The sequence below is a fragment of the Microtus pennsylvanicus genome, chromosome 11 (assembly GCF_037038515.1).
Source record: "Microtus pennsylvanicus isolate mMicPen1 chromosome 11, mMicPen1.hap1, whole genome shotgun sequence".
NCBI classification, from domain to species: domain Eukaryota; kingdom Metazoa; phylum Chordata; class Mammalia; order Rodentia; family Cricetidae; genus Microtus; species Microtus pennsylvanicus.
In genome coordinates, this window is record NC_134589.1 from 93,285,619 (window position 1) to 93,302,053 (window position 16,435).

Consider the following 16,435-nt stretch of genomic DNA (forward strand, 5'->3'; position numbering starts at 1 on the left):
GCTGCTCACCTGATCCTGATTGTGAAGGGAAGGAGTGCAGACTGGCACCCAAATCCTCTTTGATGACACATCTCCAGTGACGTAAAATCTCTCACCAGGCCACACCTCTTCAAGGTCCACTGCTTTCCAGACACTGTACTAAGATGAAAACCAAGGATTTAGGCCAAAGCAAACGCCACATGCAGATATTAGTCCTGCTTCAGCTCTTGAAGAATTAATTTTCACTTAATACATTTTAAAATCCGTATGTGTAAAGCTGGGTCAGCTAAGTGAACAGCACCTATTTTTTTTTTCAAGATAGGATTTCTCTGTAGCTTTGGAGCCTGTCCTGAAACTCGCCTTGAGCTCACAGAGATCTGTCTGCCTCTGCCTCCCGAGTGCTGGGGTTAAATGCATGTGCCCCACCATCACCCGGCAATAGCACCTATTCTTACTGACCTGGTAGAGTATACATGTGCATGTGTTTGGTAGTTATGGAGTAACTACAGGTACTGGCCAGGGTCCCCCTGTCCTGAAACAGCAGAGTGACAGGCCATACCTTTCAGTACATCATGGAATTGACATTCAATCAAGCTGCCAAGGGCGTCAACAAGGAGTTCACCGTGGACATCACGGATACCTGTGAGCGCTGTGACGGCAAGGGGAATGAGCCTGGAACCAAAGTGCAGCACTGCCACTACTGCGGCGGCTCCGGCATGGTAAGGGGGGCTCCAACCATTCCTTTCTCTGTTCTAGGAGGGCCTTTATTTAGATTTCTGGGGCTGGGCTTGGGCTAGGTGCTAACCAAGGATGATCTTGAACCTGTAATCTTTTCTCCACCTTCCAAGTGCTAGGATTCTTCCCTGTCAAATTAGAGGCTGGACAGACAGACTTCTAGCTTCAGGCTCTGGAGTGCTGGAATTTATAAGCACGTGTGATCATGTCGGGTTATAATTTTTAAAAATCTTTTTTTTATTACATTTATTTGTTTATTGTGTGTGTGCATGTGTGTTATGGCCTATATGTAGCATTCAAACAACAACTTGTGGAAGTCAGTTCTCTCCCATCGTGTGGGACCCAGTGTTTGAACTCAAGTCGTTAGGCTTGGTAGCAAGTGCTTTTACCTGCTGAGCTGTCTTGTCTGTCCATTTTATATATGTGGGCTTTTTCTGTTGTCATTGTTGTTGATTTTCAAGACAGGGTTTCTCTGTGTATCCCTGTCTGTCCTGTAACTCTCTCACAGATCTGCCAGCCTCTACCTTTGAGCACTGTGATTAAAGGTGTATGCCACCACTGCCCGACATTTTATTTTATTTAATGAGACAGGGTCTTGAGGTGTAGTTCTGATGATCAGAAACCTGCTGTATAGACCAGACTAGCTTCAAATTCAGAATTTTTCTTCTGTACCATGTACAGGCATTCCATATTTAGAGTTCTTGGGATTGTTTCTAATTGGTGAACATGTTCTTAGTATACACCAAGCCATGAATTCATATATTGTTTTGTTTGAGATAGGATTTAACTCTAATTTAGGGTGACTTGGAACTGAATATGGACCTCAGGCTGACTTTGAACATGAGGCAATCTTCATTTTCCCACCTCTTTAGTGCTGTGAGAACAAACGTCAGCCGTCATGCTCAGCGAAAGCCTTGAATTCAACCCCAGACGGTTGTGAGCCATGGGAGATAGTGCAGAGAAAGCCAATCAGTGATATATATGAGGATGGAGAGCTGGCTCAGAGCTTAAGAGCATTTGACTGCTCTTCCAGAGGTCCTGAGTTCAATTCCCAGCAGCTACATCTTTAATTAAAATTTTTTTTGACTTTAGAACTGGGCGTGATAGTATATACCTGTACTCCCAGCACTTGGTAGGTGGAGTCAGAAGTTCAAGTTTATCCTCTACTACATAGCAAGTTTGGGTCTAGCCTGGGCTACCCCATCCCTCTTCCTCCAAAAAAAAAAAAAAAGAGTTCAAATTAGCAGTGTGAGCACCTATAGCTGTTTTCTTAGGCAGTGTGTTTTATGGCAGCACATGCACACAAGAAGTCCATCCTTGGAGCTGGAGAGATGGCTCAGCGGTTAAGAGCACTGAGTGTTCTTCCAGAGGGCCTGGGTTCAATTCCCAGCACCCACATGGCAGCTCACAACATGTATATGATATATTTTATTCTTACCCACCCTCCTTATTGTGAGTTGGGGGTGGGCAGAGTCTCTTGTAACCCAGGTTGGCCTTGATCCTCTAATCTACTGCCTTTACCCCTGCCCCATATGTTGGGATCATAGAACTGTGTCACTTAACCTGGAGATAAACCTTCAGTAAAACACTGTTTAATAAAACAATGCACCTACATACTCAGCATTTCCCTTCTTTTCCTCAGGAAACTATCAATACAGGCCCTTTTGTGATGCGTTCCACATGTCGGAGATGTAGTGGCCGGGGCTCCATCATCACAAATCCTTGTGTGGTCTGCAGAGGAGCAGGACAAGCCAAGCAGAAGAAGCGAGTGACGATCCCTGTGCCTGCAGGTGGGCCACTGCCCGGGAGATGGGCCAGCTCTGTTGTGCCTTGTCTGCATGATTGCAGAGCTAGACCTGAGGGCCTAGGTCCCAGGTTGGAGGAGGAACTAGAACCTTCCTTTAGACCAGACATCCTTACAGTGCGCCCACTCTGCTCCCACCTTGGGATGCTGCAGCTCCTGTTCCGGTTTTCTGTCCTGTCTCTTCTGTCTTCGTGCAGTGAGGACTGGCCTTAACAGGAGACCAGCTAGTTATGTCGTGACAGCTGCTAATTCCAGGAGGCTGAGGCAGGAGGAGACCCCATTTCCAAAATAAGACAAGAAACCTGGTCAAGTGGGTTTCCTGGGTAGACATCACTGTGCGAGGCCCCTACCACAACTGCTATTTGGGACTTTTGTTTTCCTAGGAGTTGAAGATGGTCAGACCATAAGGATGCCTGTGGGAAAACGAGAAATTTTTGTCACATTCAGGGTAGGTGCTTGCCTGTCACTTTCTGCTGGGTCCTTGTTCTGTCAGTGGATACAGCTGAGGTTCCTCATTGTAGTGAGGCAGACAGTTCATGTGCCAAGGTGTCACTGTTTCAAATTCAGGAAAGGCTGCTGGGGTGTGGTTCTTGTTTTCAAGTCTGGATGCAGAGAAACTTCCTCACAACACCAACAAGTTAGAAACATAGCCAGGTGTGGTGGTGGTGCACGCCTTTAATCCCATCCTCACAACACCAACAAGTTAGAAACATAGCCAGGTGTGGTGGTGGTGCACTCCTTTAATCCCATCCTCACAACACCAACAAGTTAGAAACCTAGCCAGGTGTGGTGGTGGTGCACGCCTTTAATCCCATCCCAGCACGCATGAGACAGGCAGGCAGATCTCTGAGTTAGTTCCAGGACAGGCTCTAAAGCTACAGAGAAGCCCTGTCTCAAAAAAACAAATTAAAAAAAAAAAAAGAATATTATCAATCTTCAGAAGGAAAGAACCACGGGTACTTGAGGGGAGGAAAGCAGATTGTTACAAGCTGTAAAGTACAAGGGACTAGCTACACAGAGGTGTCAGCTGGGCGACACTGATTATGTGCTGTTCAGGAAGGAGAGAGACAGTATGGTAGAAGGATGCCTGTAGGGTTTATAAATGCTAAATTCAAGATAGTAATTAACTGAGAACCATAAAGGAAGTTATAATTTTTTTTAAATATTTATTTATTATGTATACAATATTCTGTCTGTGTGTATGTCTGAAGGCCAGAAGAGGGCACCAGACCTCATTACAGATGGTTGTGAGCAACCATGTGGTTGCCAGGAATTGAACTCAGGACCTTTGGAAGAGCAGGCAGAGCTCTTAACCACTGAGCCATCTCTCCAGCCCGGAAGTTATAATTTGTAATTTTTCTTTCCCTGCTTTTGAGCCAGGATCTCCCTGCGTTGCTCAGGCTGGCCTGAAACTCATGATTGTCCTGTCTTAGCCTCTAGAATGTTGGTATTATAGGTGTGTACCCCTTGGTCCAGCATGTTTGTAATGTTTTAATTCTGTAAGCTTGGTTGTAGGTGTACAGTTTGCCATTTTTCTTTTTCTTTCTTCCTTCCTTCCCTTTTTAAAAATATATTTTTTTGGTTTTTGTGGGTTTTTTTTGTTTTTTTGTTTTTTTTGTCTTTTTCTGTATGAGAGATACTACATTATTTGAATCAAGTACTAGGTATAGTGGTACATGCCTATAATCTTAGCATTTGGGATGTGGAGGCAGCCTGGGCTATACAATAAAACCCTAACCTTTTTTTTTAAAAAAATTGTTTACTTCTAAATTACGTGTATGTATATGTGTATCAAAGGATACGCACATGGGTGCAGGTGTTTAAAGGGCCAGAGTTGTCAGATTCCCTAAAGCTGTAGTTACAGGTCACCTGACATGGTTGCCGGGAATCAAACTCAGATCCTCTTGAAGAACCATCTTTCCAGGCCCCAAAACCCTGTCTTTAAAAACAAGGTTAAAAATGAAAACTAAAATAAGACTCAGGAAGTAGGTAGAGTGCCTTGCATGCACAAGGCCTGGGGTTCGGTCATCAACACTGTATAAAACTGGCAATGGTGTTACCTGTAATCCCAGTACTTGGGAAGTAGAAGCTGGAGGATCAGAAATTCAGTCATCCTCGACCTCAGAGAATTGAAGCCAGCCTGGTTTGATGATCATGTCTCAAAAAACATCCCATCTCCTCCAAATAATAAAAATAAACCCAGTGGCAAAGCTGGGTATGGTGATCCTTCCCTGGAGTCTCACTACGTGCAAGGCTGAGGCCTAGGTTTACATAAGTCCATGAATTTGGAATCTATGTATAGTGAGATCACCTCTCAAACCAAAGATAGCACAGTATATAAAAATAGCATGAAGAGTGAGTCCTCCAGACTGAGACGTCGAAGATGAAGGTAGGTGCTGGGCTATAGTTTAGTGGTGGTGTGCCTGTGTGTGCAAGGCCATGTATTCTGTCTCCAGCACCGCAAAGATAAACAGGTAATTAAGATTTCTCTCTCCTTATTTTCTGAGACAGTTTCTTGCTGCAGATGGAGCTCATTGATTCATCCAGGCTTTCTAGCTAGTGAGCTCAAGAGATCCACCTGCGCGAGCGCGCACACACACACACAGAGCAGCCACTGGGCTCACAAATGTCTACTACCATGGCCTAGCTTTTTCTGCTTGTTTGGTTGAGTTTTTTTGTTTGTTTTTTTTCAAGACACGGTTTCTCTGTAAAACTATCCTGGAACTCACTCTGCAGACCAGGCTGGCCTTGAACTCGCAGAGATTCACCTGCTTCTGTTCCCCCCCCACCCAGTGCTGTGATTAAAGGCATGCACCACCACCACTCGGCCAATGCTCAGCTTTTACATGAGTGTTATGGATCCTCATACTTGTGTGGCTGGCACTTCCCTAGCCCCTGTAAATCATTTTTATCTTTGTAGATGTATTGGTCTGTGTTTAGTCATCTTTCTAATTAGGTAAGATTCAGGGGAAAACTAGAATGCCAAATTGCATTCTTATTTACTTTTATAATTGAAAGGCTGTGATGGAGGCTGAGTGACAGTGCCCTGCTGTGCAGTATGCCTGGAGGATGTGTCCCTCCAGAGCCCTGGGGTGCTTCTTCCACTGCTCAGGTATAGGTCTCCCTGTGCTATCTTATTTAAGTGCAAAGGGGCCCCAAGCTCAGGTCAGCAGGACACGTGGCTGCTGTCCAGCCTCACGCAGCACTTCCACAGTGCTCACACTTGTCTTCTCTTTGGCTTTAGGTGCAGAAAAGCCCTGTGTTCCGGAGGGACGGCGCAGACATCCACTCCGACCTCTTTATTTCAATAGCTCAAGCTATTCTTGGGGGTACAGCCAAAGCGCAGGGCTTATATGAGACAATCAATGTGACGGTAAGAGGTCTTTGCACCCTGGCATCTTGTCAGTCTTCCTTCCTCTCTTTTCTTTCTTTCCTTTTTGAGACTGATGCTTTTTGTGTATGTACCCTAAGCTGATCTTTTTTTTTTAATATTTATTTATTTATTTGGTATGCAATATTCTGTCTGTGTGTGTTTGCAGACCAGAAGAGGGCAGCAGAGCAGATCTCATTACAGATGGTTGTGAGCCACCATGTGGTTGCCGGGAATTGAACTCATGACCTTTGGAAGAGCAGGCAATGCTCTTAACCACGGAGTCATCTCTCCAGCCCCCCCTAAGCTGATCTTGAATCCAAATGCCTTCCCCTTCCATGTGCTGTGATTACATGTGTGTGCCACCATGCCCAGTTAGTCTTTTCTAAAATGGGAAAAAGCTGAGGTGGTCCCAAACCTGAGTCCAGCCTGTTACGGATTCTAAGAGTAGAAGAGACGCTGGAGCCTGTGACACTAACAGCTTTTGGCTGTTCCTTGAGTAGTAATTACCACTCTAGGCCTTTCTGTTTACTGTTGGCAACGGTTCTTTGTCTCTGTCTCCTCTTCCTCTGGCCAGGTCCTAGGAATTGAGGGCGTGTTACTACACCGCAGCAGGTGCTCTTTGTTCACATCCCTCTTCTGGGTCTGTCTGGGGGCGGGTGTCTTACTCTCTTGAGCACCTCTAGGTTTTGGGGGGTTTTTTTTGGTTGTTGTTTTGTTTTTTAAAGATTTACTTATTTTTTATGTGCATTGATGTTTTGCCTGCATGTATGTCTGTATGAAGATGCCAGATCCCTTGGGACTGGAGTTGCAGGTAGTTGTGAACTGCCATGTGGGTGCTGGGAATTGAACCTGGGTCCTCTGGAAGAGCAGCCAGTGCTCTTAACCACTGAGCCGTATCTCCAGCTTCCAGACCACCTCTAGTTTTAATTGCAGCTGTAGTGGCCAGCTTCCTGTTCCCACCCTAATACCATTATACTTATATATATTTATATATCAGGGCTTTCTTCAGACTCTGGGTACGGAGACTTTGGGCATGCCTTAGGCCATGCCTGTGGTCACTGTGGGCTCTCCACCAGGCTCCTTGATGTGCAGCCCCCGAGAGTAAAGGAGCAAGCTCAGGCTCATACTTACTTTCAGCTGTTTGCTCCCAAGTCTTTTTGCTTCACTCCTCACATCTGTTTTGTGGACTCAGCTGTCCACAAATGTGGCTAGATTGTTCTGACCACCGGTGCAAATCCTTCCTTGAAGATGCTTTTCTCTGTATAGGGAAATGCTTTATTTTTGGATAGTGGGGACCAGGGAACATCAGTGCATTCCTTTTTCAATAGATCCCTGCTGGGATTCAGACAGACCAGAAGATTCGCTTGTCTGGGAAAGGCATCCCCCGGATTAATAGCTATGGCTATGGAGACCACTACATTCACATCAAGATCAGAGTTCCAAAGTAAGTGTCCACTAAGACTGTGGCCAAGATGGCCAGACTCTGCACACACAGACACAGTGAGCAGGTACCCTTCTAGCCTTTTACCTGCCAGTTCCAGCACACAGCAGTTTTGCTGCCCTTTGAGCTCTTGTCTTGCGCAGGTTTTTTTTCTTCCTTAAAGTCAGTTTTGTCCAGCCTGTTATTTCCCATCTGAACAGTGGATCTAGCAGGTTGGCTTCATTGTGTTGGGGAAGTGTCAACTACACAGGTGCTAAACTCCTGATGTGTGCTGGACAGAATGCTGTGGCACTCAGCATGTGCTCTGCTCTGCTCCTCCACCTGGGAAGCCAGTTCCAGCTGTTGTGCCTTTTGTGAGGTTATTTTCTTCTCTTCCTTTTTTTGGTGGAGAGGGGGAAGGCATTGAGACAGGATTTCTCTGTAGCTTTGGTGCCTGTCCTGGAACTCGTTCTGTAGACCAGGCTGGCCTCGAACTCACAGAGATCCACCTGCCTCTGCCTCTTGAGTGCTGGGATTAAAAGTGTGTGCCACCACTGTCTGGCATGAGATTACTTTCTTACCTGCTGCCCATAGACACACATACAGCACGCACACCCCATCCTCACCCCTGTAAGTGGCTAGCATAACAGTGATGACAGTTGAAACAACTCAAAGTTGTAGACAGATGTGGCCCTCAGTCCCTCACCACTAGCTTGGTGTGTACCCCGCCTGAGCAAGAAACTTAGCTGCATTGTGTCCTTTCCAGAGCTGTGTGGCGTAAGTGCTTGGCCTCTAACTGTTCTTGGTCCACAGGAGGCTAACCAGTAGGCAGCAGAACCTGATCCTGAGCTATGCCGAGGATGAGACTGATGTGGAGGGGACAGTAAATGGGGTCACTCAGACAAGTACTGGTAAGGATCCTGGGAATAATGTGGTGACATAAGGGACCTCTGAATCTCTGAAGGGTTGACAGACAATTCACAACACATTTGATTTCTACTTGAGTTCCCATAGGCCCCCAAAATTATCATTGGAAGAGGTGACCCGTGGGAGTGAGACCGTACCCCATTGAGCTTCTGTCTTTCACTGCATGCGTGTGCTTAGAAACCACAGGACTGCCTCCTGCCCACAGCTCTATATCAGAGCTGCTGTTCTGAGTTCTAGCCTTGGTTCTGCCATCTGCCTTGTGACTTTGGGCACTTCCCTCCAAGAGTTCTTTGTAACAGCTTAAGAGGGAAATCAGTTGGACAGATCTGTGCCTTTCTGACCTCAAATGCTTTACCAGGATTCCAAAATAAACCGTGTAAAAAGCTATCAAGGATACGGGATAGCTTTGATCTCCTGAGTCAGTGAACATGTTACCCAAGGTCAGATGTCATGCTCTGAGAACACGAGTGGCTCATGTCTGGCTGGAGCTTTGCTGTCCCCCGTAGCTGTATTTCAGCTGAGGCCTCTGTTGATCAGCAGGTTGGGACAGGCTGTGCCCAGGCTGCACATGTTTCTGCCTCATTGCATCATTTTGTTTTGTGGGAACCTGGATGGAGTTCTCCGGTCTGGAATGGCTTTAGATTTGTGTGTGCAGAGCTGGGCAGTTTTTGCAGTGGAGTACAGGGAGGATGAGTTCTCTGAAAGAAGAGATGATAGTGGACGTGGAAATCCCAGCAGACTGTGTCTATAGCTTAACCAGACACCAAGTGCTTTAATGTTACAACCGGTTCACTTGCAGTACTGCACTGCATGTTAGCACCACTTCCAGGCCACTTCACCCGTACTCAGTTTTTCCTAGACCCAACCTCTTATTTCAGACAGTTAGCAAAATTATAGGGTTTTGTTTGTTTGCTTTTGATTTGGACTTTTGTTCAGCTGATTGTTTTATTTGGGTTTTGTCTATAAGACAACCTTTCTCTCTGTGTTGCCGAGACTGGCCTGGAATTCAAGACCCTTCTGCCTGAGTTATGGGGAAACTGGAATTTTACTAGAAATGTTTTGCGTTCCCTAGCCTCCCTCCTGTGTTACTTTCCTGCTGGAAGCATCACTGGGAGCACTGAGTGGTTCTCTTTAACCTTGAACAGACTTCCTTGGAGCAGTCAATTTCCTGCTTACACTCAAGTATAGTGTGTCCTAGACTTACTTAAAGCAGGTTTAGATCCAGTTGTGTGACACAAATTTAGAATCCTGATTCTCAGGAGGGAGGCTAAGGCAGAAGAATTGGGAGTTCGAGACCACCCTGCCTCAAAAGAAGTAGCAAGGGCAGGAGAGATGGCGCCGCGGTTAAGAGCATTGCCTGCTCTTCCAAAGGTCCTGAGTTCAATTCCCAGCAACCACATGGTGGCTCACAACCATCTGTAAGGGGGTCTGGTGCCCTCCTATGGCCTGCAGGCATACACACAGACAGAATATTGTATACATAATAAATAAATAGATAGATAGAGAGATAGATAGAGATAGAGATGGAGAGAGAGAGAGAGAGAGAGAGAGAGAGAGAGAGAGAGAGAGAGAGAGAGAGAGAAGTAGCAACAGCAGCCTTGGAAGCCAAGTGCTCATATTCACAGCCTGGTACCTAGGGTACATCCTACCTCCTCCTCTCCAGGCTAGCCCTCAGAACTGGTCACCAACATGTGATTCAGAATTTCAAAGTGTTTGTGCTGGGGAGAGTTGGAGGGGAGGGAGGGGGTGAATATGATCAAGATATATTGTTTTCATGCATGAAATAATAAATTAAGCCTGGTAGTAGTGATGCCCACCTTTAATCCCAGCACTCGGGAGGAAGAGGCAGGAAGATCTCTGATTTTGAGGCTAGCCTGGTCTACAGAGTGAGTTCTAGGACAGCAAGGACTACATGAAGGAACCGTGTTTTGGCGGGGGGAAGAAGAGGAACAGAATTGGGGGAGAAGGGAGTGACAGGCATTTTTTTGCCCCACTCAGAGGCTAGGTTTAGTGGTCAGATGGTTCATGGTCCTGTTTTGTCACGGTTAGCTGTGAAGCCTTAGACAGACTACCTTTTTAAGTTGAGAGAAACAGTAGCACTAATTATCTGAGCATTTCAGAGATAAAGCAGGAGTTAAGAGTTCAGGATCATTCTCCACTGTGTAATGAGTTCTAGGCAGGCCTGGGCTACATGAGACTTGTCTCAAAAACCAACATAGAGGGCTTCTAAGCAGTTTGGTGAGGCCAAGTGGCAAAGCCAGTAGTGGGGTGCCTGGCATGTATTAGAAGTGCCGTAAGAGGTCATTTACAGTGTTGACACACTAACTGGGCCATGCTTTACTAAAGACATGAAATGGAAAACTTGTGCACATTCTGTCTTAGGAGACTCAGGAGGGCTGGGAAGCCCATGGTTTATAGAGCTGTTATTATGTTATCTACACCTTTCTGTGGTAGAAGAGGGAATGCTCGGAAATGAAGCGGGGCACACCTGGTCTCTAGAAGTGCACAGTGTGCTGTGCAGGGCCTAGATTCTGTGCAAAGTTAGAGCTCAGATATGTTCCTACTAGTTTTGTTGATTACCCAGATTTTTTTGTTTGTTTTTGGTTTTGTTTTGTTTTTTTTTTTTGACATAATTTCTCCATGTAATAACCCTGGCTGTCCTGGAACTCGCTGTGTAGATCAGGCTGGCCTCAAATTGAGAGAGATCCACCTGCCTCCTCCTGAGTGCTAGAATTAAAGGCATGTGCCACATCTACCCAGCTACCCAGATTTCAACCATTTTTTTTTTAAAGATTACTTTTTGCGTGTTTTAAAAAAATTATTAGGAATACAGTGTTTTGCCTCCTTCATGCATGCCTGCAGGCCAGAGGACGGCACCAGTTCTCATTATAGACGGTTATGAGCCACCATGTAGTTGCTGGGAATTGAACTCAAGACGTCTGGAAGAGCAGCCAGTGCTCTTAACCTCTGAGCCATCTCTCCAGCCCCTTACTTACATGTATTTTTTGTTTGGTTGGTTTGTCTTTTGAGACCGGGTTTCTCTGTGTAACAGTCCTGGCTGTCCTGGAACTCGCTCTGTAGACCAGGCTGGTCCCAAACTCCGCCTGTCTCTGCCTCCCAAGTGCTGGGATTAAAGGTGTGCGCCACCTCTGCCCGGCCCTTAAGTGTATTTTTTTTTAATGTGTTTTACTTTCATGTATGGCTTGTGCTTGCCTGGTGCCCATGGAGACCATAAAAAGGCACTGAATTCCGTAGAACTGGAATTAGAAATGGTTGTAAGCCTCCTAGTGGGTGCTGGGAACCAAATTAAGGTTCTCTGCAAAAGCAGCAATCTCTGCTGAGCCATCTCTCCAGCTCCTGATTGCCCAGATCTTGTTTATTAGTGTTTGCTCAGAACACCATTCCTTTTCAAAGGGCACACCTCGGGTCCATCAGCGTGAGCTGTGGTCCTGCTGTTTATGTTGTGTGAACAAATGTCTCCTCATCCCAGATAGGGACCAACGACAGACAAAAGCATTTATGCCCATGTCTAGCTTGGGGACCCATGAATTTTTAAGGTTTACTTGCAGACATGAGTGAGGGGCTGCTTACAGGAATGTTGGTAACCCCCCAAATAATCGCACTGCAGAAAAGTCCTACACATGGATGGCGACCTAATGGAAGCAGCATCGTGGAGTTCCCCTTTCAGTTAACCTTCCCGAGAACTGTGGAGTAGAATTACATGTAGTCAGCAGGAGGTACGTGAGGGAGTGAGGAGGGTCTCATGACCCTCTCCCTAATCCATCTTTTAAGATTATTAAAAGGCCCAATTTTGAGAGTATCTTTTACTTTAAAGATTTATTTATTTATTTATTTATTTATTTATTTATTTATTTATTTATTTATTATGTATACAACATTCTGCCTCGATGTATGCCGGCATGCCAGAGGAGGGCGCCAGATGTCAGTACAGATGGTTGTGGGCCACCATGTGGTTGGTGGGAATTAAACTCAGGACCTCTGGAAGAGCAGCCAGTGCTCTTAACCTCTGAGCCATCTCTCTAGCCCATTTTGAGAGTATCTTGCAGGCAGTCCTAGCTACTATTATGACAGTGGCTGTTGTGTTATAGGACAAGTGTTCCACAAAACTACAGACCCCACCCTACCCTTGTTCCCAGATTTGTGCCTCTGAGCTTTGGATACCTCCCTCTAAAGAGCCTCAGTTGACTCAAACCTGCTAACTGTTGGAAGCTGGGGCTATTTTATTTTTACTTTTATAAATAAGGCCTTACTTTATAGCCTTGGCTAGACTCAAACCCAAATAAATTTGCTTGTTTTTACCTCTTAAATGCTGGGATTAAAAGTATATACAACTAGGGCTGGAGAGATGACTCAGAGGTTAAGAGCATTGGCTTCTCTTCCAGGGGTCCTTAGTTCAATTCCCAGCAACCACATGTTAGTTCACAACCATCTATAGTGACATCTGATGCTCTCTTCTGGTGTATAGGCATACATGCAAGCAGAACACTGTATACATAATAAATAAATCTTTAAAAAATGTATATACAACCACACCAGGTTCTTTTAATTGGTTGTACACTATACAGGCAACATGTATCAGCAACATTAAAAACATGCTGTAAGGCTTTTGAGACGGCTCAGCAGGTAAGCCTGCTTGCTGCCAACCCTGACAACCTGGGTTTGATCAGGTAAGCCTGCTTGCTACCAACCCTGACAACCTGGGTTTCATCCCTGGAGCACACTTGGTGGGAGGACAGAACTGACCCTCACAAGCTGTCCTCTGACCGCCGTACATACTCTGTTGCATGCAGCTGTATTTGCACCCCCACACACATACATATACACACAATTTTAATAAATGTGGAAATTATCAGGCATGGTTGCTCACACCTATACTTAGGAGTAGTGGAGCAGAAGGCCTAATAGTTCAAAGCCAGTCTGGGCTACAAAATGAGTCGAAGGCCAGCTTGGGCTATGACACCTTGTCACACATAAAGAATAGTCAAAACACACAAAATGATGTTATAGGTGTATAGCTTAACTCATAGCCAAGGTTTGCCTCCGTCTTTCAAGGTTAGCAAGTTTTTTTTTTAAATATTTATTTATTATGTATACAATGTTATGTCTGTGTGTATGTCTGCAGGCCAGAAGAGGGCACCAGACCTCATTACAGACGGTTGTGAGCCACCATGTGGTTGCTGGGAATTGAACTCAGGACCTTTGGAAGAGCAGGCAATGCTCTTAACCACTGAGCCATCTCTCCAGCCCCCAGGTTGGCAAGTTTCTTGTGCAGAGTTAGGTAGCCTCGGTCTTTGCCCTAAAAACCAGCCAGCCAGCTGTGCATTATCTGCAGCAGTGGGGGTTAGATGTCAAGAGTAATATACACCTCACTGGCATTGTGAGAGACAAGGCAGTGTACAGCAGAGGATTCTGTGTAAGAGTTGCTCCCTCGTTGGTTATCCTGGGCATGTCAGTATGTACAACATAGACAGTGTAATGTACAGTGGGTTCAGAAATTGGATTTTTTTTTTTTAGCTTCATTGATTATCTTGTAGCCAGTAGGTTGGTGGTTAAGAGTCTGAGCTAGGTTTGAGCTTAGTTCTACTTCCTGCTGGCTGGCTCTGGGACTCTAGGTGGACCTGACAACATTGTTTCTGTGTACACATCAAGTATGCGAAGGTGATGAGCTACTGTGTATAAGCTGTGTGACTTGGCCCCAGTTTGCCTTTGTTATTGTTCAGGTTGCAGACAGTCCCTCACCCTCCCGTTTTTCTTGTTTCCCTCCTATGGTTTGACTCCAGGAAGAGCTGTGATGTCCTGAGACTGAGTGTCCATTTGCTCAGGCTAACACCCGAGGTCCCCCTGCCAGCCTGAGAGTGGCTGTTGGCTGCTCCTTGATGCCAGCCCCGAAGCAGCTAGACATGGGTAGGCGGGGCAGGCATTTGCTGTAAGGAGGTGTGTGGTCTTGACCTTGGTTCTTTTTGCTGTTTGTGCCCAGGTGGCAGAACCATGGATAGCTCCGCAGGAAGCAAGGATAGGCGAGAGGCTGGGGAGGACAATGAGGGATTCCTTTCCAAACTTAAGAAAATGTTTACTTCCTGATACCCCTGCTGAGGTAGGAAAACCTGTGAGCGTTCTTCCCTGTTTTCCTGTGAACTAATCTCTCTTCTGGTCACTTTAATCAACATCAAACCCCATCCTACCCTACCCAGGAAGTCAGAAGCTGTGCCAATCAAAAGCATAGCAAATATGGTGTCCTCTAAGTCCTTGGAGCAGATCAGGATAAAGCAGGCTGCAGTGGTCAACATCTTCATTCAGATTCAATTTAGATTCCTTCCTCGATGGGTTGAATTTCCCAGGTGCTCTGTCTCTCCATGGTAGGACCAGCTTGCCCACAGTCCAGAAGGCAAATTGTGGCGGAGTCAAGCCTAGAACTCAGATCTCCTCCACCTCTGACCTGCTTTTTAGCACCCTGTTGTATCCAGTCAGCATGGTACTGTACAAGTCCGGGGCTGCTGGGTCGTGCTTGTGTTCTGTGCCTGGAGACAGTTTGTGCTCACCCCAGGTCCTCGGGCTCTTGACCCTCCAAACACAGCCATTCTCCAGGGATTAACAGAGCCTCTCCCACATGGATGAGTCCTTCTGAGGTGTGGAGTATAACTGTTTGTCTCCTTGGCTCAGGAAAGCGGTCTACTGGAAGCTAGGCCAGGAGCAGCAGCCCCTCTCCACGGCCAGGGCATCCGACACAGGAGGACCCCAGAACAGCAGCTCAGGGGATCCCTGCTTACAGAGCCCTCTGAACCACCTAGTAACAGCAAAACCTACGTGATGACACCTCTGCATAAAAGGTCATGGTGACAGCCCCTAAGCAGTGATTTGTGTCCTTTTGGCTGGTGGAAATATCCTCTCCACTGGTAGGTGGCTTGCTCTGGCCCAGACAGGGTAAAACACTTGGACTCTTCTTGCAGCAGTAAAAACATGGAATCGCATGTAGTAGAGAGCTTAAAAATTAAAGGCCGTGCTTACAGCTCAAAATGAAGCCTTAAGCTGCACAGCGTTGTGAAGTGATTAATTTCCCTTTCAACAAAGCTCATGGAGGTTCTGAAATATATCTTTCCCGACAGGCTGTCCTCTCTAGGACCTAGGGACAGCATACCCCGGCCAGTGCCATCCTCCCTGACAGGGTCTGTTGAGGTGTCTGTCACTCCCCTTGGAGTTTGTTTGTTTTTGTTTTATTGAAGGTACCAAGCCGCTGGAGAGTGGGTGCTAGGGCCCTGGAGGCACTCTTGGGCAACTCAGTCACTCTGTCCACTTCACCTCAGAAGCGGCTTGCCTGACAACTGATTAGATTGTTCTAGCAGGTGTGGAAAATGTGTCCTACCCTGCTGGACCAGAGTTACTGGTCATGTGGGACAGCCGCCAGCCTCTGGACCCAGCGCTTTGCCAACCAGGGCTTGGTTTTTCCCCCTTCCATTGCTAACATTTGATTTCCAAAGTATATTTAAATTACCCAATGACAAGAATCATTGTCTTTTCCTGTGTCAATGTCAGGAGGGAAAGCGCAGTGTCCTGGGTGAGGACTGCACCGTGCACAGAGCGGTCTCATTTCCAGCCTCTGCTGGAAGCATGTTACGGTTTCCGTGTGTTCCAAGGTCCTGGAGCTAGTGAAAGACACACTAATGAAGAACACTTGCTCTGTAGTTTCATTCTTTTCCTTTATAATTTACATAAGTAAAGCATTTCTTAGTGTCTGATTTAAGAATGTAAAGTGATTTCTGTATCAGTGTAAATAAGATGATCTACTACAAAACATATTTAAAACCAAAATTGTGCTCATTTCTTCTTTGAGAGTTCAAACTAGCACCTGCAGGTGGCCCAGCAGAAGCAACAAGAGAGTCAGCTGGCAGCATCTGCTAGTTCAGATTTCTCTTCCCGCCAGCAAGGTGGACCTAGTGTACTGACATTGCCGATCACCTACCCCCATTTCCAGAGCAAGCCCTTGCCAGAAGACAGCATTCCTCTGCGAGCAAACTCTTGAACCTGGTAGATTGGAGAGTCCTGCTGAGAAATGTGCGCATGCTCACTGTGTTCTTTGTTGATTGTTCTAGTTTTCAGACTTTGTTTTCTCTGTGGCCCAGGCTGGAACTCCTTTTCTAAAGGTAGTATCTGGTATTGAACCCAGGACCTCAGGCATGCT

At 46.2% G+C, this 16,435-nt stretch overlaps 1 protein-coding gene across 3 annotated transcripts in view; it reads left to right on the forward strand.

Annotated features, from left to right (window-relative positions):
* Dnaja3 (DnaJ heat shock protein family (Hsp40) member A3) overlaps positions 1 to 16,435 on the forward strand; it is a 31,840-nt gene that overhangs the window by 9,026 nt on the left and 6,379 nt on the right. The window contains exons 5-12 of one of the 3 annotated variants that reach the window (XM_075941890.1): positions 546 to 698; positions 2,357 to 2,504; positions 2,902 to 2,966; positions 5,763 to 5,891; positions 7,220 to 7,335; positions 8,125 to 8,222; positions 14,237 to 14,353; positions 14,920 to 16,065. In XM_075941890.1, the coding sequence (XP_075798005.1) occupies positions 546 to 698; positions 2,357 to 2,504; positions 2,902 to 2,966; positions 5,763 to 5,891; positions 7,220 to 7,335; positions 8,125 to 8,222; positions 14,237 to 14,340 (813 nt within the window). In that variant the 3' untranslated portion in view covers positions 14,341 to 14,353; positions 14,920 to 16,065. Of the gene's footprint in view, positions 1 to 545; positions 699 to 2,356; positions 2,505 to 2,901; positions 2,967 to 5,762; positions 5,892 to 7,219; positions 7,336 to 8,124; positions 8,223 to 14,236; positions 14,354 to 14,919; positions 16,066 to 16,435 lie in introns of those variants that run through there. The other 2 variants (XM_075941892.1, XM_075941891.1) reach the window with 2 other exon arrangements.